General features: G+C 38.3%; 3 protein-coding genes across 6 annotated transcripts; 2 read left to right on the top strand and 1 right to left on the bottom strand.

Annotated features, from left to right (window-relative positions):
* Positions 1-1,970: 1,970 nt before the first annotated feature.
* LOC117548818 (UNC93-like protein MFSD11) lies at positions 1,971-12,790 on the bottom strand. 2 transcript variants are annotated; one of them, XM_034220305.1, is made up of 13 exons: positions 12,306-12,790; positions 11,771-11,826; positions 11,439-11,546; positions 11,271-11,350; positions 10,141-10,237; positions 7,717-7,775; positions 7,385-7,529; positions 6,380-6,429; positions 5,124-5,189; positions 4,905-5,030; positions 4,643-4,817; positions 3,834-3,969; positions 1,971-2,774 (listed from the first exon to the last, which is right to left on the bottom strand). In XM_034220305.1, the coding sequence occupies exons 1-13, from the start codon at positions 12,393-12,395 to the stop codon at positions 2,622-2,624; spliced, it is 1,341 nt and encodes a 446-aa protein (XP_034076196.1). In that variant the 5' UTR covers positions 12,396-12,790; the 3' UTR covers positions 1,971-2,621. The 2 variants fall into 2 exon arrangements, with proteins under 2 accessions (XP_034076196.1, XP_034076197.1); XM_034220306.1 differs by lacking the exon at positions 11,771-11,826.
* A 2,397-nt stretch (positions 12,791-15,187) lies between these two features.
* ubfd1 (ubiquitin family domain containing 1) lies at positions 15,188-19,999 on the top strand. 3 transcript variants are annotated; one of them, XM_034219437.1, is made up of 8 exons: positions 15,215-15,249; positions 15,421-15,452; positions 16,584-16,856; positions 16,955-17,163; positions 17,245-17,310; positions 17,421-17,526; positions 17,640-17,722; positions 19,595-19,999. In XM_034219437.1, the coding sequence occupies exons 2-8, from the start codon at positions 15,437-15,439 to the stop codon at positions 19,703-19,705; spliced, it is 864 nt and encodes a 287-aa protein (XP_034075328.1). In that variant the 5' UTR covers positions 15,215-15,249; positions 15,421-15,436; the 3' UTR covers positions 19,706-19,999. The 3 variants fall into 3 exon arrangements, with proteins under 3 accessions (XP_034075329.1, XP_034075328.1, XP_034075327.1); XM_034219438.1 differs by lacking the exon at positions 15,421-15,452 and having other exon boundaries at positions 15,188-15,249; XM_034219436.1 differs by lacking the exon at positions 15,215-15,249 and having other exon boundaries at positions 15,378-15,452.
* Positions 20,000-20,604: 605 nt separating this feature from the next.
* rmi2 (RecQ mediated genome instability 2) lies at positions 20,605-26,608 on the top strand. The gene is given in 3 exon segments (XM_034220107.1): positions 20,605-20,643; positions 20,645-20,891; positions 26,067-26,608. Coding segments are annotated over 3 exon segments (438 nt in total). The 3' UTR covers positions 26,219-26,608.
* Positions 26,609-26,681: the final 73 nt, after the last annotated feature.

Raw genomic sequence — 26,681 nt, 5'->3', positions numbered from 1 at the left:
TCATTATGCCGTCGGTTTGTTTCAATCAAACCCTCTAATTAGAGTCAAGCAGTATGACAGAAGTGACAACATTAAGTAGATCAGCACTGATTTACACATTTATCTGCCTTTCAACCCAATTCACAGTCTGCACACGGCAGACAAACATCTGAGGAGAAGGTGAAGAGTTTCGTAGGATTTTTCAGCCCAAATAAATAGATTTAAATACAATTTTTTTTTTTTTCAACGAGTGCAGTCTAAAACGATAATGTGGCTAAATCAAACATGCATAATTTGCTGCAAATGTAAAATAAAATGAGTTTAAATTGTCTCTCTTTGACGGGTGACTGAAATTTGGAATCACTGTTTTCTCGAAGTGCTTGTAAATATGGGCTCATTCATGCATTTAAATTATGAATAGTAACCAGAGGTGGATGAAGTATTTAGACCTTTTACTGAAGGACAATTACTTAAACCAAATTGAATAAATACACATTGAATGCAATCCTTAAAGGTCCCATGTCATGCTTTTCCGGTTACCCGTCCCCTTGTGTGTTATGAAGGTTTTTCTGCATATAAACGGTCTGCAAAGTCACAAACCCTCAAAGTACACCCTGTAGCGAGTAAAACTCTAACACAGAAAAGACCTGTCTATGCTGCCCCAGAACGCCTCGTTGGAGATTTCCCTTTTTCTTCCTGGGTATAGTGACGTGCCCATACCCAAGGACCCAATGGTCTAAATGGATCAATCCGTGGAGCCGTTACATTGCACAATATAAATCTATTTTAGTATACCTCAACAATGGAATTATGATCAGTAGAAATGGCCATGACATGGGACCTTTAAGTAAATGTATGAAAACATTAGCATCAAAATGTACTCAAGTTCCATTTCAGAACAGTATATTTATTTATTTATATTTATGATAACTGTGATTGCACCAATGTGTTCATCACGTCAAAGTTGATTCTGGTAAAGGTGCAGCTTTTTTTTACTATCTATACTGCTGGGGAGCTTGTGAATTTCACCAAAGGATCAATAAAGTTTTATGTTATCGGTCTTAGTTTAATCTAACCTATTAAAAATGATGATACATATTTTTTATTGTAAGTTAAAGTATAATATTTCCCTCTTGAGATGTAGGGGAGTAAAAGTATTAGCAGGAAGTGTCAACTCTCAGTTCAAGTACCTCAAAATTGAAAAAAGTAAATGAACTGGTCGGGGTTTAACAGTTAACATGTAATGGCTTCTCCCTTACCCCATGCTACACCCGTCCACCATGTTTTATAAAAATCCGGTCAGAAGCGTTTCCGTAATCCAGCTAACAAACAACGCAACCTGAAAAACCTCCATTGCGAGGGTAATATCTAAGAGCTGGTGCATTAAACATTGCCTGGGTTCAGGTAATAGACTTATCCTAACGTATTTACTTTCCTTACGAGGCTAAACCAATAATATGAACCCTGCAGAGTTTAATTCTGTAAGTAAATGCTGTAAACTTCATTTAGCCCTTCAGTGCTTTGTTGTCGTCAAGTACGTGGCACAATTGAGTTAGGATCACACAAAACAGCTTACTCCCATTAAAATGTAATCAATACTCAATTACCAGTGAAGTAATTTGGGATCTCGGGGTCTTAACCCTTTCGCTTCCACCGACACCCTCTGCCCCCGCTCTTTTGATTAATGGGCTCATGGATTTTCAAATAAATCTGGCAAATCAGGATAAAAAGAGCGATAGATGTATCTTGTTTTGTGGGAGAATGAACTGGATGTACAATGGTTATGTTGTGGTGAGTAAAACATCCCTATAAATGTAGATCTGAAACACAGGCTGATTTATGGGTTATAAACAATGTAATCAATAATTATGAGTGAATATTCCTCTAAAATAATGTGTGTCTATGCATTGAATCTTTTGTTGTTTTTGGTGGCCTAGACACCATCTGAGTTATTACAGTTTGTATAAGAAAAATATTACATAACACAGTTGTTCCTTTTCATTTTGGATGAAATCTCCAAAAATGAATACAACTTTATTTATCAAGATAGGGAGAAAACATTGAAAAAATGCAAAATGTACAAACAGAAAGTTAAGAACAAGGATTGTCAGGCATTAATTAGTTTACATTTATCTTAAACATGACAGGAACAGTTTTACATGACTTTCTCTCTTCCATTTTCATTGTGACAAACTATGAACAGCTTTTAAAGTAAAAGTCAAATTAAAAAATATGTTTTAACCATATAACACTGACTTCAATTACAAACCTGAGCTGGAAGCAACTCTAACTAAGTACAAAAAAAGGTAAGTGGTCATGTTTGTAATGATACAATAAGATCAACAGTGCAGGAGGAAAATAAGGTAATCATTAACGATGAGATTGTTTAGTGTTGGGATTTATAGAACAGAGAGCAAAGGTCCATGATTCAAATGTTCTAAAGGCAACTCAGTATCACACGTTGCAACAACTCAAACTACTTTAATGTTATCCCAAGGTTTATGACATATAGTGCATAGTAATAAAAAATTATCAAATGACTCCTGATGGAATAAAACATGATGGATTGTTCCTCTGATGGCTGTAGTTCTTCCCACTAACACATATTAAAAAATCATTGCTGATGCAGAAATGTCTTCTGTCTAATATTCCGGCAGGTCTACAGACAGGTTCTGCACCCGCTCCACCACGAAGAAGCAGAGCGTCCCGGTGAAGCCCAGGATGACCATCAGCAGGAGCTGCCACTTCAGCAGGATGTACCCGCTGTAGAAGAACGCCACGGCTGCAAAAACAGACTGAGAGAGGATAAAAGATATAGGATGCTTCAGTTCAGCCGACAAAATCCATAGTTCATTGTACCAGTTATATAACTGAACATGCATTGTTAAAGGGGCCCTATTATGCTCATTTCAGGTTCACCCTCTGTCTGAAACCCAGTCGGCTCTGATTGGTTAGCTGGCCGGCTCTGTTGTGATTGGTCAACCACTTCGAGATGTCCCTCCCTTTGCATATCATCGCTATCCAATAGAAGAGCGAGTGTTACGTAGTGATGTCATTATTATTGGTACTGAAGTAAACAAAGGAGTCTAATGAAAGTGTTTCAGGCAGGAGAGAAACTCCCTCTGAAGGGAACTATGTGATTTTCGCCTTTGCAGACTATTTACATGCACAAAACCCTACATAACACACTAGAGGAAAGGGAAAACCCCAAAAAGCACAATAGGGCCTCTTTAAATGCAATCAAATTAACTAATAGATAAAGTAGACCTTTTGCCAATGCCATCAGTATTTGTAATCATATCTAATTTCCTGCTGTTTTTATATTTATAAAATATTTAGTGCAAATCACTTTCAAGTCAAAAATAATGTCAATGTGTTGATTTAATGTGTATGTATTAGTTTCTTTTACCAAAGTATTAAAATAAAAACACACTACTTTATTCAAGATCTGATTGGCTGTATCAAAACAAGGTATTTTATCATTAGTCAAATAAATGCAAAACTACGGTGGGCCATCATAAAAGCAAGAAATTACCATTTTAATTCCCCCCCTTTTGGGATCTGTGTTTTTTAGAAAATGGCGGTTCACAGAGCAGATATGTATGCACTAAGAGTACACAACTGCATTTTAATTGGAGTTAATTTCACATTCAATTCCTATGGTGTATTTCTTGTTAGAGACCAATTTCGCAGCAAAGACAAAGAGAGGATTAGGAGGTGTGTGAAATGTCTTGTTCTTTCCCTTTTTTAATGGGACTCCAGGTGAATGTATTTCATACTTGACAAAACAACACTTTAACCTAGCTTTGCTCAGCTCTGCTAACAAATCCTGGGAATTGGCGACTCGGGATTACCTGGATGAATTTGAAGATGGCAAAAGCAGGCGCGCTCTGCTCAGCATAAACACATCCTAATATGCTGTAGAGCTGCGTGTTGAAACAACTGTCCCCGAGTCCGAGCAGGAAGCTGCACAGCAGGGCGATGGACACGCTGAGAGAGAAATATAGTTATTATTAAAGATTGCTGAAGAGGATTGTAACTGGCCTTCCTGGCGTTCATTCTTCTTGTTAAAGGGTTGGTTAGGGATTGTTTGAAGAGAGCTTGAAAAGGCTATGTATTAACAGTGTATTAGCTACAGTAAATGGTAGCTAATCAAATAAAAGAGCACCAGCTAGGTGACCTTGGTTAGTTTAAATGTAAAAGTTGCATAATAAAACAGAGGAACTGACTTATTGAAGCCTTGCTAGATTCAAGATTCAAGGCTTGTATTGTCATGTGTATATAGCTACAGTGTAGTTATGTCAATGGCAATCTTAGATCAGCAACTTCTGTGTATTGTGAGGTCAAATTACGGAGGTCAAAAGAGTCTGGTAGTTTTGATAACTGCTTAAGTTTTCTGTCAGAAAGGGCTGCATGACTTTAAGGTAAAGCAGTGAAAATATATTAAATATAGCATTGAGTAAACTGAAATGGTTGTCTCTTAGTTGGCTAAAACACATTTTACTTCTTCTCCCCTTCCACAGCAGCACATTGCTTTGCTTCCTTGTTAATACTTGTTTGTGCTTTTTTCCGATGTTCTACTCTAGGTAATAAACTGACTATGGATAAGTACCTCATAAAACCCCACTTCAAACAATCCAAAACTGTTGGGGGAGTCACTTACCTTGGAGCTAAATATGGTTTACTTTGAGAGCTGGTATAAAAGACGACAGGGGCGTCATCTGGGATGTTGAGGAAGATGAAATAGAAAGCAACAAAATGGACGAGCATTCCCAGAAACACCACAGAGGTCCGTCTGAAGCGATTGTTCTTACACAACAATCCAAACAAGCCTCCACCTGACGAGAGGGAACACATTAATGAACTCAAGACACTGTGAGTGACTTTTATTAATCACTGAAAGAGCTGCGGTAATGTTAACTTACCCACAATTTCTCCAATGCCTACCACAATCCCAGAGATCCCAATCAAGCCTTTTGCGGATGCCCCAAATTGTGCAGTCGCTCCGATACACGTCCCATACACCCCGCTGTAGAATGATAGCTCCAGGCCTGCAGAAGAACAAACACACGCTGTAGCCGCGAGCCTTCACTGGAGGTTTGATACTTAATGCTAATACTTATCGCATTTATCATGAAGCTTACCGCTGTATGCCATGCAGGGACTCAGGAGCAGAATAGTTTTAGTCTTCAGAAGTTGCAGCATGGTTCCTGAGCAGGGAGAGACAATACACTGATTTGAATTGCTAATAACATATGATATACCTTTTTTATACGTGGATTGAGCGGAAACGCAGACGGTAAGGCGCCATTACCCTCTAAGAATGTGCGTTTAACACAGATAAAAGGAAATACTCCGTCTCAATTGCATCTTAATGCAAGTTGAAAAACACCCAAGGGAGAATTTCACCGGCTGTTAGGTAAATCCAGATTGTTTAAAAGGAAGAAATCCCACTGGGTTTGTTTTTATTTATATATAGATGCCCTCGCTTGACATGAATCAGTGTGCATCTTGGATAAGCCTGATATCTGTGAGGCAGATGTTCACAAGTCTACACGCACACAAGATACAGGCAGGACAAAGAGCAATCTGATCATCCAAACAACTTGAGGCTGCACTGAAGGCGGGAGCAAGTGCTGCGCAGTTTAAAGTTGACAAACAGAGATATAATCTGAAACGAGGCAGTTTGTGTGTACGCTCTTGTAATGCTAGAAGATTTTTATCCTTGACGAAATAAGTTTTCACTTGAAAGGAAAACCAAAGTGCCTGCTAGTTTCAGAACTGAGTGGTGAAGTGTGTAAGAGGCAGTGGGTGAGAGACGGAAAATAACAAGTATTTCTGTTAGCTATTGAGGGCCTTTTTCTGTGAAATGTTGGAATATATGGAATAATTTCCTCTTCCATCTCTTCCTTTGCATGTTTAGCCATGACATACTATGTTGAAATACAATATATCAGCAATATTCTTTATGGACATTCTAGGTTCCCACGTGATGAAGACTTAAAGAGGCCCTATTATGCTTTGTTGGGTTTCCCTTTTCCTGTAGTGTGTTCTATAGGTTTGTGTGCATGTAAATGGTCTGCAAAGGCTCAAATCCCAAAGATCCCTCCAGAGGGACTTTCTCTCCCACATACAGACAGTATGAGAAAAATAAAGCACTTTTTATAAATGAAAGCATGTAAACATTTCATAGTAGAGGCACAAAATACAAATATAAACGTGAACATTTGCATAATAGGGCCCCTTTTCCTCAAGTGGAAAAATAAGGTTTACACTACAATTGATCACTAATCCAACACAATACATATGGAATGAGCATTAGGAATATTTGGGACTTTTACTACATTTAGTTGATTCTGTATCCAAATAAACGCTAGTTTATATAAATAATATAACCTACTGAATTCCAATTTGGCATCCTCCACGGCAGAATTGGCTCTTTGCTTATATCTAAAAAACAAAAAAAACATTTTAACTTTGACAAAGCTGAATTTAATCCAAAAAGAATCCTAAATTAAAACATTTAATTAAATGAAACACACTTTAATTGCATAATGATCTAAAATAATCCTGTAAAGTCCAAATGAGTGCTAAAAGAAATGAGGCACACACACTCACACTCTGCTAATAATGAAATACCTGCATCCAGAAATGATATCTAATGATAACTGTTTCTGAGCGCAAACTGCTTATAAGGCAGACACAAGCATGCTTATAGGACACGTTTTATTTTACAAATAAGCGCAAACTACTTGGTGTCAAATTTTGCAAATTTTCTAAATTGTCCTACACAAACCTTTGCATTTGGGCTTCTTTTGGCCATTAACTTCCACATGACTTTAAGTCTCCAGCTACACATTTCACTTATTATTTCATCCCATATTTTGAGTCGAACTTTCAAGCCATAAATATTTAAATATTCTTGAGGGCTGTGCCTGGAGAATCTGTACTCTCTCAAACAGGAAGTATCCGTCCCTGCTGCCCCACATCTGCCTGATTGCACCCCACTCGTATAAAGTGCGATGATTAGGCTTTGCTCTGTCAAAATTGCAATGATGTGCAGGAAACCGCTCTGCCATTTCTGTGAAGGACAAAGGTGATTTAAAACTCCTGCAGAACTGCATTTGAAAGTCATGTAGAAAACACTTGCAAAATTCAACGCCGGTTATTTAAAAATATCATTTTAAGGTGGTATAATTATAGTTAAACATGGTCAACTGAACGAAAGGTGAATTCACTTCTTTGTCATTTTTACATGTTGTATAAAACACAGTGGACTATTATTGATCACTTGAGGTTTGTACCCTTTTGTCCTTTTGCACGAGTGGTACTGACATTTTTAAATATTCTGAGTGATTTGGACCAGAGAGAAAAAGGTGTTATTATCTAAAGGATATTCATTTACATAGTGCGAGGTGAGAGCAGCGACTGGCCTTCCTCTTCAGAGAGCAGCTCCTCTGCGTGATGGCTCTTCCTCAGCACCAGGAAGCTGAGTGTGCCGAGCACCGAGGTGACCAGCAGGGACACGAAGATGTTTTTCCTGCTGCTGTCTGGGAGAGGAAGATTAAAACAAAGCGCTTAATTAAAACACACAAGATATATTAACAACATTAAGCTCTGAGCATATTTACAAACATAACAAACACCCATATATAACCCTCTTGGTATTTGCTTCCATCACCATGCTAGATATTACTATTATAGTCACAGACAGGACTTACTCAAGTTCTAACCTACCTGATATCTCTGTTTTCCCATTCCAGTCAAAATAAATGTAGAGATTGCCAAACAGCATGCTGTAAATAAGATCAAATATGTACATGAGTAAATAACAGACGTCGAAGAAGTAGCACAAAAAGTTGTAATTCTGCCTTTTGATGCATCTTTGGAGGTTGAGGGATGAAACCCTATTTAATGGCCACACATACAGTACATGCACACAGCACACACAGTGACATTTGACCTCTGCATTTAACCCATCCTAGTACTATGAGCAGAGGGCAGCTATTGCATCTCCCGGGAAAACATGTCAAACTATTTGGGTAAATCGACAAACAACTCCACCTCAAGGTCAATCTTTAGCTGTTCTGAAGCTTTCAACTGTAATACATGATCATTATCAGCAGACAGAATTTGCTCCGCAACATGGAATTATAGATTTTGATTTTATCTCGAGCACTTTAAAGGGGCCCTAATACACTCATTTTCAGGTTCATATTTGTATTTAGTGCGTCTACTCTGACATGTCTCCATGCTTTGATGTTCAAAAAGCTCTTTATTTTTCACCCTCAGTCTGAAACCAGAGCCCAGTCTGCTCTGATTGGTTAGCTGGCCGGCTCTGTTGTGATTGGTCAACAGCTTAGAGATGTCCAGCCCCTTAGCCTATGTACGATGTGTTAGCCAATAGAAGCGTGAGTGTTACATATGATATCATTATGTTATGGAGTAAACAAATGAGTCCAATGGAGGTGTTTCAGGCAGGGGGGGGAGAGTGGGAGAGAAACTCCCTCTGGCATGAACTTTCGGATTTCAGCCTTTGCAGACCATTTACATTCACCAAAAACTATATTACGCACTTCAGAAAAGTGAAACCCCAAAATGCATAACAGGGCCCCTTTAGGGCTGAAGATCATGTGATATGTTGGAAGATCCAGCTGCTACAATGACTACAGCTAAAGAATTACACAACAAAAAAACATTTGGAAAGTAATGCCCTGTGCAATTTGTTGTGAATCAAACCCTCTAGTGTAAGAGTACGTGTTGACCTTTAATTAAAGTATTTGCATTAAGACAATCAGTTTAATTAAAAGATACACAGGCTTATATCGTATATTCTGAATTGTTATTTGAGAAAGCATGCTTGACAGACAGAAAAGCCAACAAGGAGAACTGAAACTCTTTTTCAGTTTCCGTTTTTCTAGTATGCTTCTGCAGTTTTTGTTTTTTTTTACAGCATTTTTTAATTACATAACACTTTAACAAAAAATATGGAGATGAGCAATTAGTGTTTCCCAAAGCCTCTGCAAGCTATAACAGGAGTGTTTCATTATAACATAACAGTAAGTGCATTCTACAAGAGAAAGTGATTCATGAGTTTACTGTGGCAGAGGTCATCACTGCAGAGCCAGATTAGCAGGGCCCTCCTGTGAGCTTTGGAGCAGGTGACAGCCAGTGTCATCATTAGACTAATTCAATTTGCATATTTAAACAAATACATGTTAGCTGGTCAAGCCAGTGTACAAGAGCAGTGGGCTGAATACAAGAGATGAACAGGCCAACACTGTTGAAAGAGCTTTGGGTGTTTTTACATTTTGCAGAAAACAAATGACTCACTGACAGATCAGCCAATTTTTAGCATGATTCTTTTTGTGTATATGTATTTAAAAATTGGGCATACAGTAATAACCTGTTGGGCTACAAATACAGGCCTGACAGTATTTTGGCTGCTGCAGTGTAACTCTGTCTTTGATCAAATGGAATAGTTGCATTAAAGAAAGATGGGGGGGAAATCAAGGTGTTATGATGATGATGGAAGAAATAACAATGCTAGCTATTGTATTTGCTACTGTGGGTTGGTTTAGGAAGCAAATAAGCAGGAGGATTTTTAGATTCACAAATACAAAAATGAATATTTATTTCCCTAAAGGATGTGGTCAAATGTTTTTAAGAGATTCACATAGTGTTATCTAAATATTAAAGGGGCTCTATTATCCTTTTGGGGTTTTTCCCTTCACTGTAGTGTGTTGTAGCTTTTAGTGCATGTAAATGGTCTCCAAAGGCTAAAATCCCCAAGTTTCTCTTCGACACACTTCCCCCCTGCCTAAAACGCTTCCATTGTAGTCCTTTGTTTACTTCTTTAACCTAGTGACATCACTATGTAACACTCGCGCTTCTATTGGCTACCGCTCTTACTCAATGTACGTGATAGGCTAAGGGGCGGGACGTCTGAGGTTGAGGAATCACAACAGAGCAGGCCAGCTAACCAATTAACACAAAAGAAAGACCTTTTTGAACATTAAAGAATGAAAACATGTCACAGTAGAGGCACAACATACACATATGAACATGAAAACGAGCATAACAGGGCCCCTTGAAAAGATATCGTGTGTACCAGTGGATAGAGTGAAAGACTGGAGTGTATCTGTGTCAGTATCTGCGTACCTGCACTGTAGGAGAGCCCAAAACACTCCTGTGTTCCTGTTGATGGTGGAGGCCTCGGAGTTCTCCACCAGGAAGTGTCCTTGAGCCGTCCACAGCACTTTAGGAAAGAGAGTGAGAGAGGTCATGAGAGGGAAAAATGTAACCAGTCAGTTAATTGCCCACCCGATGTGACAAATGATCTTTCTGTGTTGGTAAGTAATGCCTCACAGTAGCCCTGGGACATGAATCATGATACAAATTCATCGCACTGCAATGATTGGAGGCTGCATTAGAAACAGCCCTGAATAATTTTTCATCATTTTTCCAGTAAATGCTCAGCAGAGGGCTGCGTTCTCTGTATTTTCATTAATATCTGCGAGCAAGCTCCAAGTGCTGCATAATATTTACAAAAACAGCTCCTAACCCATTTAAGGTTCTAATTTGGGAAAGACTGTTTATGCGCGTCTACCCGTCCCAGGCCTGATAATCCCTGTATGCATGATCAAACACTATTGAAACACAGAAAATAAGATTGAATAGGCTGAAAACCAACAGGAACAAAGTTGTACTATTGATGTTTACATATTTTTACATGGGATCTGATCCTATGTGCCCAGACCAAAAAAATGGTAAACCTGAATTCTTAAAAAAAAACGTTCAAGGCGATTTCAGCGTTCAAATAACCTGAAAGATAAAGCTAACACAATTTGACTTATATTTTTGATATATTTCTTTGTCTTATATGTTTGTCTATGGATTTCACCTCAGCTCTGTGGAGTAGTAATGAAAATGTTTCACTATTTCCTGGCATTTTATAGACAAAATGATGAATTCAAACAATAATCATCAATGGAATGAATAACTAAAATCCAAAAGACAAAAATCCAGGCACACTGGTATATTAGAGTAAAAGAGACAGATATTAACACCCATATTAATTGATCTTTCTTGACATTATAAGCCAGGTTTCAATTGTGCATTGTAAGTTATGGAATAATTAAAAATAGACAAATCTCTTTGTCTTAACGGAATTTCTATAATTTTCTTTTAACTAATCAGCATTTTAAGTTATAAACTGAATGCTGCTGCAAACATTAAAAAAGTTACAGTCATATGTTCAACATCATTTCCTATCTGGTAGGGGAACTTACTGGCTGCTCCTATGCCGATCAGCACGGAGGTCAGGTAGAAGGACCATGTTGAAGGGATGATGAACACAGCAATGTACCCACTGCACAGAAAGCATGCAGAACAGCAATGAGCAGCATGTTTCAGTATCTTTGCAACACCCTGTATGTAATTACAATAACAATGTTTACCTGTAAAGTAGGCCACTCAGAAACATAGTACATTTTGGTCCAATTACAGCAACAACTGTTGGTGCAAGTAAATTGGCGAACGAAAAGACTCCATAGATGATTCCAAGACTGCGGGGGAGGCAAAGATAGTTATTATTTACAATGTGCTTGTTTATGAAAATGTGTTTTAATGATGTTTCCATGCTAAATGTACAATACATGTATAAAGACATCTATGTTACACAAGACTTAAAGCAGTGCTTTTCCATGATTTTTTGTGGTGAATCTCAGTTTTACACATCTGTCGTCGTTAATGACACTAATCGATTAGTCGATAAAGAGAATGTGCCTACCTGTGGTACCCACTCCCAGTGAAAGTGTTGTTCTGCAGGCTTTTCACTACAGTTTGCTAACAAATTAAAATAAAATTAAAACATTAAAATTAAACATTAAACATTAAAACACAGGGTTAGATTGGACAAAATAGGTCATGATTTTGTCATTAAGTCACCCATCCGGTTTGATCATTTCACTGACCATTGATGGAAATTAGAAACACGAGTTGCGCATGACAAACAGCTTTTGCACAGTAATGCGCATTATTAGACATGCCCTTGTAATAAAAAAATGTACCACCAAAAACAAATGCATAAATGTGATGTTTGTATTTTAACTCTTTGTAAAAAAAAATATCCAAACAACAATAGAATAGATTTGTTTCCGTATGCTGCAATACTTTTGTTAAATTAAGTTATCTTCAAGTTTTGTATGCGTTTTAGATTGGAAGGACAGGGTTTGCTGCAGTGTTTTGTGAAAAGTAGATGCAACTTACAATATAAAAAAAGCAGGTGTAGATGTGTAGAAACTCAGTAATAAAGTTTTACTTACTTCAACATTCCCACAGGTGGTGAAGGCTGTAAAAATGAACAGAAATCCCAACCCCAGAATCACAACGTTGAAAGTCCTCCTGTCTGCCATGGTGTTCTCCTACTCCTTTTAATACATGTTCAATTTATTGCCGCGTCCACTGTTATTATAACGTCTCCTCAATTGAACTAGGAAAGACTCCCATACGGATTCTTCAAGGATAAATGCATGGTAACAAAGTCACGAAAGTAGAGTTGACTTTTCTAACGCTATAGTGAAAGTTTAATGCGCGGAAGGCTGGAAAAAGGGCCGTTTCGCGGGGTGCAGTGACACAGGCAGCAACAGAGCAGCACTCTTATACAACCACTTCCCTTCTATCATGCTAAGTACGCATGACAACTTGTGACTTTAATTACATGAGATTGTTGACTGTCTTCCTTGTTCCTCTCCAGCTTCGTCATTTGTATCTTTCCTCACTCTCTCCTGCTTCCTCTTCTTCTCCTCCTGCTTCGGTTTGTGGTCATTTACACTCATTTAGCTTTGCTGCCTTCCAGAGGAGACCAGGAGGAATAATCTCCCATGGAAAGCAAAATAGTTTAACAATGAAGATATGTTAGCTTTAAGTGTTACTGTCATTAGAAAAAAAAGCAACTAATCACTTAATAAATATAATTTTGAGGATTTTTTACATTGTCATTTTGGTGTTTCCTCTCCAGATAAAACATTAGCCTCTCACTAAGCAAAATATAGTTTGTAGACTGTGTTCATCAGGCTGATACCTCTGTATATTAAAAAAAAAAAAAAAAGAATAATTCACAATTATACTTTTCAAATGTTGGTCATAGTTATATCCACAGCTTTCCCCGAGTGTTGCTTTATTGATAGCCATTGAAATATAACTTTAAGTGAGATCTGACGTCAAGGGATCACTGCATATGGCCCCTGTATAATCTTTCATTTACCCCAAATTCAAAAAGCTAAAATATTTTTATAGTGAAAAGCATTCTGAAAGTCAATAGAACTTTCATGTACAATTTGTTTGTTTCATTGTATTTGTTGAAGAACCAACCAACCTTAAAACGTCCAAATAAAGTCCAAGACAAGTCAGAGTCAAGACCGAGTGCAGAGCAAATTGAGACCCTAAAGAACAAGCAAGAATGTCTTTCCAGTGCTCATCCTCTGCTCTTCTGCATAACGCGTGCACAGTTTGGACCACAGTTAATTTGTGTTAATTGCAAAAATTAGGATGACACAGCAGTTGTACCTACCCATACAAACTAATTTGTGATGAGTCCAAAACTACATAAAAGTAGACCCCTCTTGGTTTTTATTTGTATCTAATTGTTAATAATTATTTTAATGTAGCAAGAAGATAAGCGGTCAGGGAGTAAAGCCGTAAGGAGTTTTTCCCAAAAGTAATTGGGTTACTGTCATTACGGGGTTACATGTAATAAGCCCGAGTCTAGATAGATTTTTTTACACACAGTGATCTGGTAGTCTACATCTTTCTCAATTAGATCCATACGGTTTGCAAACTCAATTAATTTATTAAAAACGTAGAGTTGAAAGAAGTCACAAGTTTGTAGGCAGTCGTGTAACAAGTTTAAACCACAGCTCACGATGTATGATTATTATTCAGGAGACATATCTGTCCATTAGCTATTCATAACAGATTCCTTTAGAAAGGCAATCATTGATTCCTCATGCTTGTTCACAAACTCATCCTAAGAGGCTCTTGAGGGAACATCTTCCACTTCTTTTAAATAATCATCAAAAGCAGCTCTTCAGCTTTTGAAATGTCCATAAAGATAAATGTCTCTGCTCTTGAACATAAACCAAATTGACGATTTGAAATTTGGTGAAGGTTAAAGAAAAACGTAGGATGTATACACAGATGAGTTTCGGTGACGTCATGTAGCCCTACATATTTGAAGGAGTAAAATAAGTATTTGCAAGCTGAAACATTAAAGGAATGAAATATGAAGGTATTTCTAATTAAATTCTGAAATACATTCTGCATAAAGTGTAATTTTACTTTTGTACTGAGTTTAGTTCACCAAGCAAATTAACTCATTAAAATAGTGTAATTATTATCATTTATATTAATTATAATGCAGTTCCTACATAATGAAGAGAATCTTAAAACAATGGTGAATGCAATGATCATGAAAGAGCAATTATGTAATGCATGAAATGTAAAATGAGTTGCATCAAAAAGAGTTTTTAAAAATGTGTTAGAAGTTGTTTCAAGATATAAGGGAGGAGATAAGAAGTTGGATTACTTAATCTTTTCAATTGTCACATTTTCTACCACCATTTTCTGATTTTTGCAATGCGAGGTGTTAAGAGTGCATAATGTATATAAATAGGCAAGGAAAAGGGGAACAGTTTCCCAAATAATTGTATTATCATTAGACGGTAGCCCACTATGGAATATGAAACACAGAGCAATAAAGTAAGGGATTTATATAATGTCCATTAGCATGGGAGATAAATGGGTTTGTGTCAACGCTACATTTAATTTAGTCCTAGTTGGGATGTTTCATATAATCCAATAGTAGGCGATAATGCATCATTTTACATCCATTGTGAAGAAAGAAGAAAACCTGAACCAATAGCCATTGAGGAAAGTGCCACCTCTCGGTCTGCTCTGGCTGCCAAAACAACAAAGAGGTTCAGCAGAGCAAGAGGATTACCTGCCATTTACTGCCATGTATGCCAAAAAATCCGTATGCAGCTAAATTACAGAGTTCGCTTTTTCAATTATCATAGTGAAAATCTTTGTGTTATGCCAGGTTGAATTGATGTTACTATATAACTTGTAGACGTTATTTGATTAATCATAAAAACAACTGCTTCTGTCAAAGATTAACTTTATTTGCAGTTAGTTTCGAGTGCGCATGCGCATCCATTCTGCTCTCCTGTCCACCGGCTAACTGAAACTACATGTTTTAACGTTGTAACGGTGGGTAAAGCTATACTTGCTATTTCATCTTAAACTATTTGTTGTTTTTCTTCTATTTACAATATTGTCACACGTTAAGGCGAGCTTGAACACGACTTTGATTGTAGTTTGCTTCCTGAATATCAGAACTCATCCTGCTCTCCGTACTCTCTTTGCCTCAACCTACAACAGATTGTACACAATCATCATGGCGACCCAGGATGGTGGGTATTGAGAAAATGCAGCAGAATTTCCTTCATATCTTTACACTGAGACTGAACAATGTTAATGGAATAGTGCATGTTTGTAAATGACATGTTCATAAATAACGTTATTAATGTTGTGTGACGTACATTTACGTATCTTCGTAACGTTTTTCTTGAAATGTTCAGTAGTGTTGTAGCTAGCTAACGTTTACGATCGCTAACAGCAGTCACATTTAGCTTGATTTGTGGAGGTCCAAAGTTAACGTTTGGGGATTTAACCAGTTTAAGGTTTACAGTTGGTTAACTGAACTAAAATAGCTGGTTAAATATGGTTTGTTCATGAATGGTAAGGACGAAGTAAACAACAAACAGTTTGTTACGTTAACGTTACGAGTTCTGTAACCGGTAAGGCCAACCGTCAACATCCAGTGTTTTGTTCGATCAAGAATCATGTCAGCTTCCATTCTGCCTTTATTTATCCCCTCACACAACTCTCAAGTAAGAATGGATGCCTAGATGGAAAAAATACGCGATGGAAACATCTAGAAAAACTACGAGATGGGGGCAGAATAAGCGAAACTAGACTTGTTTACACACTTTAAAGTAAAACTGTTGACTCATAGTAATACACACTTAGGCTAATTATTGCACAGGAGTATGAGGAAGTGTTATTTTTTCTTTAAAATAAAAAATAATGGTAAACAAACTAATTATATTACCAACTACTACAAGAACCAACTAACCCACTTTAAATTCAACCAAATGCTGTCAAATGAAGAGTCTTGATGGATTTTAAAATGGTACAGACCATTTATAAATTCCCAAATGTACAGACGGGAAATATAATATCATAGTGATGTGATTTGGAAATATAAAAACTAAGCTGGGTTTCCCCCAACGTTTTTTTGGTGAGTGAAAGTGAAACCTTTCAGTTAGACTTCATGTAATATATGCTGTTTAAATGTAATTATTGTATTATTATATTGACACATATGAATAATGACTATCTTTGTTTTAAGCAGTAGGACATGCCAGATGTGTTATTCTGATTGCCTTTGAATCGTTGTGGGGTTGTATGCCCTTGAGAATGTAACCGTTACACTGAATGTCCTTTAATGGATCCCAATCGATGTTTTCATACTCTTCCAGGAGGTGAAGAAGTCATAATGGAAACTGAGGCGAAGCCAAAAGGAGCCGAAGCCCTCGGAGAGGATGCTGAAAAAGGTGAAACAGAATCTACGTCTCACCCAGTTGCAGGTGACGCCACAACTCAGGACTCTAATATTAGCAATGGGGACGACACAGACGACGAGCGGGAGAAAGTGGACTTGAAGATCATCTGGAACAAGAATAAATATGATCTGAAAATTCCTATTGACAACACAGGAGCCCAACTGAAAGAAAAGATCCACTCGCTCACTGGTAAGAACACACAGGAGATCCCCTTCATTTGAATGGCTTTTAATAGTTGTTGTTATTGTTTAGCAACACCTAGAAAATGCTCTTTGTTGTCTTCCTAGGTCTTCCACCTGCAATGCAGAAAGTGATGTACAAAGGATTGCTTCCAGAGGACAAGACGCTACGTGAAATAAAGGTCACAAATGGTGCAAAAATAATGGTGGTAGGATCTACTATGAATGATGTATTAGCTGTGAATACACCCAAAGAGGTCATCCAGCAGGAGGTGAAAGCCGAAGAAGAAAAGAAAGAGCCTTTATGCAGGCAAAAGGTAAGATGACTGGCATTTCTGCTAAATGAAGTAAAGAGATGTATGGAGTGTTGGGATACTAAACTGGTGATGTTATTGCAGCAACACAGGAAAGTTTTGGACAAAGGTAAACCAGAGGACATAATGCCATCTATTAAAGGAACAAAGGTGAGAGAAGATGAAGGGATGCCTGCTTTTGTTTGCCTTGTATTGACTGCCAAGCTGTTCAAAGCTGCTGTCACAGATCAATGTCGACTCACTGCATTTTCTTCTAACAGGAACGATTACCAACAGTGCCTTTAGCCGGTATGTATAACAAGTCCGGAGGAAAAGTCCGACTCACTTTCAAACTGGAGCAGGATCAGTTGTGGATCGGAACAAAGGGTGAGAGTACAGCCAGCCTCCTTTTTGTTAATGTTAATGTTTGTAAATTCACCACAACACAAATATCGTGATAATTAAAACTCCTCTATCTTTTTCTGTGTTTACATCAACAGAGAGAACCGAGAAGGTCCCGATGGGCTCCATTAAACACGTAGTGTCTGAACCCATCGAAGGCCATGAGGATTATTACATGATAGTAAGTGTTGTTGCATTACAGAATGATCTGTATCATTAACAGCTGTAATGCCAAATGCTCTTAAAAGTATGCAAGTGTGCCTATTGGCCACTTAATCAAGCAAAAGGAATAAGGTAAAAAGATTAAAGACTCAAAGCTTTATTGTCATATGCACATTAGCTACAGCCTCTCAGCTGGTCTCAGGCTCTTCCTACACTATACTTAAAGAAGCCCTATAATGCTTTTTGGGGGATTCCTTTTCCAGTATTGTGTTATAGGTTTTTAGCAAAGGCTGCAATCCCAAAGTTCATGCCAAAGGGGGGTTTCTTTCCCACACACCCCCCCTGCCTGAAATGCCTCCATTTGAATCCTTTTCCATAACATAGTGACTTCACTATGTGACACAAGTGCTTCTATTTGCTAGCGCTACTTTCTTGGCTCAGATTTGCTCAGGGGCGGGTTATTCCCGACACGTCTCTAAGTGCTTGACCAATAACAACAGTGCTGCAACCAGCTAACCAATCAGAGCAGACGGGCTCTGGTTTCAGAGAGAGGGTGATAAGAGGCAGTATGAGAACAAAATAAAGACCTTTTTGAACATAGAAGCATGTAAACGTGTCACAGTAGAGGCACAACATATGGACCTGAACATGAGCACAAAAGGGCCCCTTTAAAACAAAGAACAAAAAGCATAAAAGAGGGAATATTACGCTACTTCAAAGTTAACATTACAACTGTTAAATATTAACAGGTTAACAGCCAAAGATCAGATTGTGGTATGATGTGTTTAGTAGAGGTGGGTAATATATTTATATACTATCAAGATAGGTTTTGCCTTAGATTTATTGTATTGTAATATTGCATAGGTTTAGTTTTCTTGCCGTTTTACTCAGATACATTCTAATGTTCTAATGTTCGTATTGCCCAGCCCTAGTTCAGTTGTGTGAGTCTATGAGCTGTGACGGTGCAGGTGGAGCTGTGGCCTGAAGTCACTGCAGTGACGGGTCATCCTTTGCTGTTTGGGCTCTGCAGTGGAGCGGGAAATGTCAGCGCTTTCTCTCCATTAACCTTTCTGTCTGAAGCCACTCGTGTTCTTCTTTGTCAGTGAAATGGAAGTCCCAGAACAAGTAGAACTTAATTGAATTCAGTCGACTCATGGAGATCAAGAGTTATTTTGAAGACAACCAAATAAAGTGGCATTTATCAAATTAATATAAAGTTTGCCAGAGAGAAGTAAAGGTCTTCATTCTCCTTTTGGCGGAATGACAGATGTGTTTTTTTTAAACTTGATGTTATGATTAATGGGAAGTAAATTAGACCAGAAAAGCAATCTGATTCATTTGAAAGTAGGACAAACTGGTGGGAACTTGATGGCGGTTGGCCAAAAGTGCAATTAAGCAAAAGATGCTGATCATGAAATTCAGCATCTAAGCTGTAAAATAAAAGTTAGCTAATTTCCAAATGTCCTAGTTGTTCAGGTCTACTACAACCACCTCATTTTGTATGCAAACATGGCTGGTTTTCAGCCTCTTAATGATGGATATACTGTTTTCCCTGATTCATGTCATTTTTAACTGAATGTTTTTGATTTTGTAGACAAAACACAACATGTGGGATGAATAATGCAAATAATTCTTAGTTATAGCCTTAATGTAGGTCAGAAAAGGTCAGATGTATTGTATGGATGGAAGAGAGAGTATAATACACTGCAGTCTTTAAACGTTGATCTATTTATAAACATGCTTATGTTGCCAACTGTAAATCATGTCAGTCCAGCTGACATTATAAATGGTTAATTCTCAATCAACACATTCAAAGTATGTTCATTTGCATTTAAAATGGTTTGTAGAATATGTGAATTTGTATAATCACTTTGTTCCTCCACTTTTATAGGCTTTTCAGTTGGGTCCAACAGAAGCGTCTCAATACTGGGTCTACTGGGTGCCTGCACAGTTTGTCGATGCAATCAAAGACACAGTCCTTGGAAAATGGCAGTATTTCTAATGTGCCTCTTTTTTTGAACTGGGATTGAGAGGAGGAGCCAATGAAAAATGAAACTGGAGTCAACAGTGCGACTGAAGGAACTTCTTGGAATACATTTGAAGGAAACGGACGGATGCCTGTGGACTAATCATATTGTTTTTAGGTTAAAAGTGCACTATGTGGCAGCATAACATTTCTCAGCCCTGTTGATCTTTCAGGGGTTTCAGCAAATCCATGATGAAACAATTGTACAGAAATTGCTAACACTTTTCTTCCGTTATTCTTAAAGAAATAAAACTTATTTAACGAAATGAATGCACCTGGTCATTATTGTTGTCTGTGTTGTATCCGTCCAAACGTTATCTAGAACCAAAGATCAAAGTATCTCTGCATTAGTCATCCTTTTAAAATGGTAGCTCACTAATGGCAAAATCAAAACATAGGTAACTGTTCATATATTTCTTAACACATTGAGTTTGACAAAAATAAAGACCATACTTATCTTGTAAAATAAAGGCATTAAGGTCAAAATCCAAAAGGTAGCCATTGGTTGCAAATCTTATTAATGATTGTGATTCATGACAAAAACTAAACACTGCACACTTCCACAATCTGTATATCTCTTTTAATTATCTTAAAAATATGAATTATTAAAGATTTGTTTATTAATATAAAACACATCTTACCTTATGTTCCAAACAACACACAAACATTAAGACCTGTGAGTTTAATAAATGAATATAACAACTGTCAGAAACTGATGTAATGCTTTTAATCTGAAGGACTCCAGACAGGAAATTGGGTTGATTCTTTTTCAAAAACACGCCCACAACTTCCGGCATAACCCCCTTATGGCGGGACGCGGGTAATGCAAACTTTTCCAGGCTTGTACCACCGTTTAACGACAGTAGCAGTCGGTAATGAACAACACGTTGAAAACAACCGTCGATAGGAAACGCCCCCCCGCCGGTCAAGGTGCTGTCCGGTCAGCTGAGGACGGCAGTGAGCCGGCCGGCCGACAGCGGGGAGGGTTATGTGATCAGGCCGGGCAGGGGTCGCTCTCTGCAGGTGTCTCTGGTGTGGATGCAGGGGACGGTCCTGGAGGTGCAGCTGGACAGAAACACCCTGCTGTTGATGGATGAGACCGGGACCTTTGCGGTGCAAGGGGTCAACAACATCCCCAAAGGGAAGCCGTGTCTGTCCCAAGGTGATAACATTATTTCTTTAAAAAAAAGTGAAACAGAGTCCAGTTGTTGTTTATAAATAAGAACAAAATAGCTGTTCTGCATCCTATACAATGAAATTGTTCTGAGAACACTATTGATATGACATGACATATTTATGATATATCGTATTATGACATTTTTTTATGTCGTACAATGACATTTTCTAGGAATGTATTATGTGCCATACTATTATGACACTTTATGGCCTACTATACTTAGGTTTTTGATGTTGTATTATACTATGAATTTTGATATATGGCTTTTTTTTTTTTTACACACTGTATTATAGTCTTTTATGACATACCATGTTATGCTTTTAACGTCATCTGTATGTCATACTATAGTATCTCATTATACTGTCATACTTAAAGCGTCTTTGGGTTCAAGAAAAGCGCTATAGAAATCAAATGTATTATTATTATACTAGGTGTGTGTTATAGCTTGTAGTTAATTCAAATATTACTATGTAAATAAACCTTCCATTGAATCAGTAACTCAATTGAATTAATTGTATTGTGCTATTTCTCCCTCAATATAGAGTAACTGTAAATTAAATACATCTATAAGGCTGTACGTTTTTATTAGATAATGAACTCTTAAATGTATGAACATTCTTTAAAAGTAATTAAATTGCATATACCCCATTGAAACATTACTCAGGGTTCTTACACCTTTTCCAAAGTCAAATTCAAGCACTTTTCAAGCATTTTCAAGGTGCATTTTCAAGCATCTTACAGCTGTTGTAAATTACATAAAATATACACATACTCAAATGATTATTTCCCTACCTCACATTAAATCAGATGTTCTTTATGCTATAAACAACCAAATGTGTGTTTCGTGATAGCCTTCTACACGAGGATGAACAATTAAAGAAAAGAAAACTAAGTTTAATATTTCAAAATGAGTGATCTGTACGTAGACTGGGCCTCCCATATAACCTGTCTGAGCCAAATAACTTTTCAATACATTATTGATTACTATTTTTGAGGTACTTTTAGGTTGGCAGTGAACATAAGTCAGAGGTAAATGGTGTACTTTTCCTCCACTACATGTATTTAATACCTTTAGTTACTTCACAGATCTGGATGAATGATATGAAATATAAACAAGTGTTAAATCAGACTTTAGTTCCACCTGGAGTAAATCCACAAGCTACCCTGCAGTATACAAAGTCATTCAAACTAGCTGCACCTTTACCAGCTTTGAGAACACTTTCATGATCAATCATTATAAAACATATCATATATATTATTCTGAAATGGACCAATCTGCACAACGACTACTTTTACTGTCGCTACTTTCACTATATTTTGATGAGAATACTTTTCTACTTTTACTTGAGGAACATTTTGAATGCAGGACTTTTACTGTAACAGAGTATTCCTTCACTCTGGTACTTCTACTTTTACTCAAGTACAAGATCTGAGTACTTCTACTTTTACTCACAAGATCTGAGTACTTATAATTTCACTACAAGATCTGAGTACTTGTACTTTTACTCAAGTACAATATCTGAGTACTTATTCCACCTCTGGTAGTGTATTAGTCTGAATTGTAGCCACAAAATCACGCAGAGCTGCATAAAAATAGACTCACAATGGTAACAAGTGGAAAATAATATTTACAAATGTGTACAATGATTTGTAGGTAATTCTGACTACTCAAGACACCTGACTTATACATCTTCAAAGGAAGACTGTGTTCATTCTACAATTACATGGGATTAAAGCAAAATGTAGTTTTACTTGTATAATACTTCAATTTTATATAAAGGACAGTTTGTTTTCATCTGTTTTCAAATAAACAAAGTCTTGGCTTTCAGAATATTAAAGTTGTTTCGGCAAATTCAGATGATAAATACAACTTTGAAGCTTGTAACGGCATAATTACAAGCAGAGAACGGACTAATCACTAATGTAACATCACAGCAAGCATAACAACAGCCGGTGTTTCTTGTAAGTGTTTCCCCGGCCGGTACACAAACGCAAAAATACACAAACACACTCGCGAGCTTCCCCCAGACCAGTAATACAACCGAAAATGTGTCTTCGGGTCAATGTGACTGATTTCGATAGATCAAGTCACATTTGGTTTAGGCACGAAACATACTACCAGTAGAAATACATTGCTTTCAAAATCGCTCTGTGTCGAATCAATAGATTATATTTCGTGACTATAACACGAAATGCCGTGAGTGCTTCGTCCTTTGAACACCACAGGATGGCGAGTGTAACGCACATATTAACATAGGTACGCTCCTCTGAAATGATTGTCCCTTGCAATTATTATTATCCCTCAATCGAGTTCGCTATTCAGCTCGCTAACGTTAGCTTAAACAAACGTAACATGCAACGTTAGCCTAGGGCTGTCCCGAATACCATTTTTCGGGCTCCGGATATTCGGTAGTAATCAACAGCGAATATTCGAATATTCGGTGCGGAGAGATCTTTTTTTTTTTTTAATAAAACAATTTTTTCTCAACATTTTTTCATAACACGCTCCGAGACACCTGACAACACGCTGTTAAGCAGAAGCGCAGAAAGAGCATACTATTACTGCCCGTCCACACAGCGGCGTGCGTTGAAGCTTCCAACGCTTCTGCCCATTCACTTTGAACGGGGTGACGTCACTTTTAGCCGAACTGCATCGTGGGAAGCGACGCGGAGCGTTGCTCGCTGCAAAAGTTGAGCAATGTTCAACTTTTGACGCCTCGGCAGAAGCGTCAGCCAATCGAATCATATGCCAGTACAAGCTCTAGCCAATCAAACCGCTGCTTGTGTGTCAGGGGCGGGAGATTCATGTGATTGGTTGTTGGTCGAGTGTCAGACACGCCCGCCGGCAAGCGTCAACGCACGCTGCTGTGTGGACGGGCCGTTACGGCCCGTCCACACAGCAGCAGCCCGTCCAGCGGCGTGCGTTGAAGCTTCCAACGCTTCTGCCCATTCACTTTGAATGGGGTGACGTGACTTTTAGCCGAATTGCATTTTGGGAAGCGACGTGGAGCGTTGCTGGCGTTGCTCGCTTCAAAAGTTGAGCAATGTTCAACTTTTGGCGCCTCGACGGAGGCGTCAGCCAATGAAATCCCGTTTATGCAAATCTGCCAGTACAAGCGCTAGCCAATCAAACCGCGTGTATGCTGGGAGAGACTACGCAGGTCATTTCCTCATATTCCAAAAAATGGAGGAGAAAATAATCGTAGCGGTAGGGAATCACCCGGTGCTTTATGATCAGTCTCTGTTCATCTACCGGGATACAAACCGGAGGAGCCAGGCATGGAGGGAGGAGGCAGAGACAGTGGATGAAACTGGTAGGTTTTCGCCTGTTTGGGGATTTTATATCCAGTTTACTTTGTTTTAACATTGCTATTGCTTTGTATGTCGGGGGCGGGAGATTCATGTGATTGGTTGTTGGTCGCGTTGCTCGCAAAAAATCCCCAAGCTTCAGATACGCCCACCGCCAAGCATCAACGCACGCTGCTGTGTGGACGCTCCGTTACGATTTATATGTATTTATTGTCTCAGTACTCGCATACATTAAAACTAAATGTGTCCTCTGCATTTAACCCAGCCGCAGTGCAGCGCCCGGGGACCAAATCTGGTTCCAAATTCCGTCTATAACGTTTTACAACCTGAAGATACAAAACACATATTTCTGTTATAACAACAATACTTTTAATAACATAGCCGTAACAGTAGGCCTAACAGTGTAATACTTGTTACCGATACAGTAAACAGTATTTAAATAAATGAAGAACGAACTGAATGCCAATAATTGCCTTAGCCCCAGATGTTCCACATTGCTCCTATTATTTTCACTATTCGGATCAAATTGAAAAACTAATATAAAAAAACAATTCGGTTGCTTGCTTGCAACTATTTTCCAAGCAAAGTAAGTGCACGATTTGATCATGTGTAACGTTACTGTTTAAACGGCGGATAAAGCAGCTTCATCATGGCAACTTGACAACAGCTAAGCTAAGCTAGGCTAGTACTTACAGCATCCGGTGACTTTTCAGAGTTGTTGTGCCACCGTGGTAGGCCAGTTTCTTGTCGCATATTTGGCACACTGCCTTCTTCTTACCGTCGTCCAATTTAAAATGGTCCCACACAGCTGAAGTCTTCGGCATTTTGTGTTCAGGTGTGTGAAACGAGGTGAAGCGTGCCGTTTGCGTTCGTGAACGCAATGTCAGGAGCACAGGCTGATATTGTATATATTTCCGCATTTTAACAGTGCAATTCAAAAGTATAAATATAGTATAAGAATATGGCAATTCGCCTTTATTGATAGCATACATTTAGGGGGGAAAAAATAAAAAAACGAATATCCGAATAATGAAATTGAAACCCGAATAGTTGGCCAACGAACGAATATTCGAATATTCGGGTACAACCCTACGTTTGCCTAATCTAAAATGCTCTACTACGGCGTACCTTTCATGTGGCTCGTCAGCGCAGACTCTCCCATCGTTATTTTTGCAAACTTTGCAGGAGGCTACTCGTGGGCTTGACCCTCGTCTTAGCCATGACTTGTATTTGTCTTCTGCTAGCCAACGCTCGTTGAAACTGCAACCTCCTGGCACACTGTCATCGCTCTCATCAGAATGCACAGCTCACACGTAACACAAACACTTGTAGGTCGCGCGCATAGCGCGGGAAGGCCGCAGCGGAGCTGTTTTATGTAGAAGCGAAGCAATTCTTTTCTTTTAATCTAAAAAGCGAACTATTCAGTCAGACAGCAATTTATTGTAAAAGTAAAGCATTTACATTTTCAAGCACTTTATCTCAATTTCAAGCACCATTCCCAAAATTCAAGCACTTTCCCAACCTTGAAAACACCACGTCAAATTTCAAGCATTTTCAAGGATTTCAAGCACCCTACGAACCCTGATTACTGTAGGTTGTTACCTTCCACCACTGCTAATTCTGCATGGTTTGTATATGACTATTTACTGTTCATATTAGTCAATTGACCAATCATTCAATTCTGGTTAATTGACATGAAAGTCTTCCACAACCTTTTCTGTGAATTGCTCACTGGGTGCCTTCAGCTGGAACATTAATTACAGCACATGAACATCCCTCCCTGTATCACCTTCCTCTTTTCCCTTGAATATTTCCCCACTGAACAAAGAACCACCTGCTGCTGTTTTACAGGCAAATATGTCATGGTGATGGGTGTCATCCAGGCCGTCTCCCCGGAGCCAGTCATCCGTGCGGTGAAGATGGCAGACCTCTCTGCGCTCGCCGCGCTCCACAGGCGGATGTGGAAGCTGGAGGTGGAGGATCTGCAGCAGGTGTTGGCCTGAATGCAGAGCTAATGGTGGCAGGAAGCCCTCGTCCTGTCATAGCTGTCCAGATGGGTGTGCAGCATTCAAGTCATTGTGGACAGTTGGAACAAAATACATCATTGGACTAAACAGCAGATTTGTCAGGCTTCTGATTGAGGTATGATGCAAGAGTGACAAAGACAGGAGAAAACAGACTCCTACTAATGCTTACTGTGGCTATGCTGTGAAGTGGGACCAAAAATGGAGCTTAATGTTGAATCTACCTTTAAAACATTACCCAGATTTGGATGCATCTTGTATTAACTTATTTTAGGATATGTCTTGTAATTTTTTGGTTTATATTTACAATAGAAAAAGGCTGGAAGAAAGTTGTACAAATGTTAAATAAAGATGAGTCATATTTCACAAGTACTCTGCATGCATTAGGATTAACTAATGACGAATTTATAATAATTCTAACGCATTAATGTTATCCAAGTTA

The sequence above is a fragment of the Gymnodraco acuticeps genome, unplaced genomic scaffold, assembly GCF_902827175.1.
Source record: "Gymnodraco acuticeps unplaced genomic scaffold, fGymAcu1.1, whole genome shotgun sequence".
In the NCBI taxonomy this organism is placed as follows: Eukaryota; Metazoa; Chordata; class Actinopteri; order Perciformes; family Bathydraconidae; genus Gymnodraco; species Gymnodraco acuticeps.
Note: the sequence above shows the minus strand (reverse complement) of the source record. Positions and strands in the feature narration are given on the sequence as shown.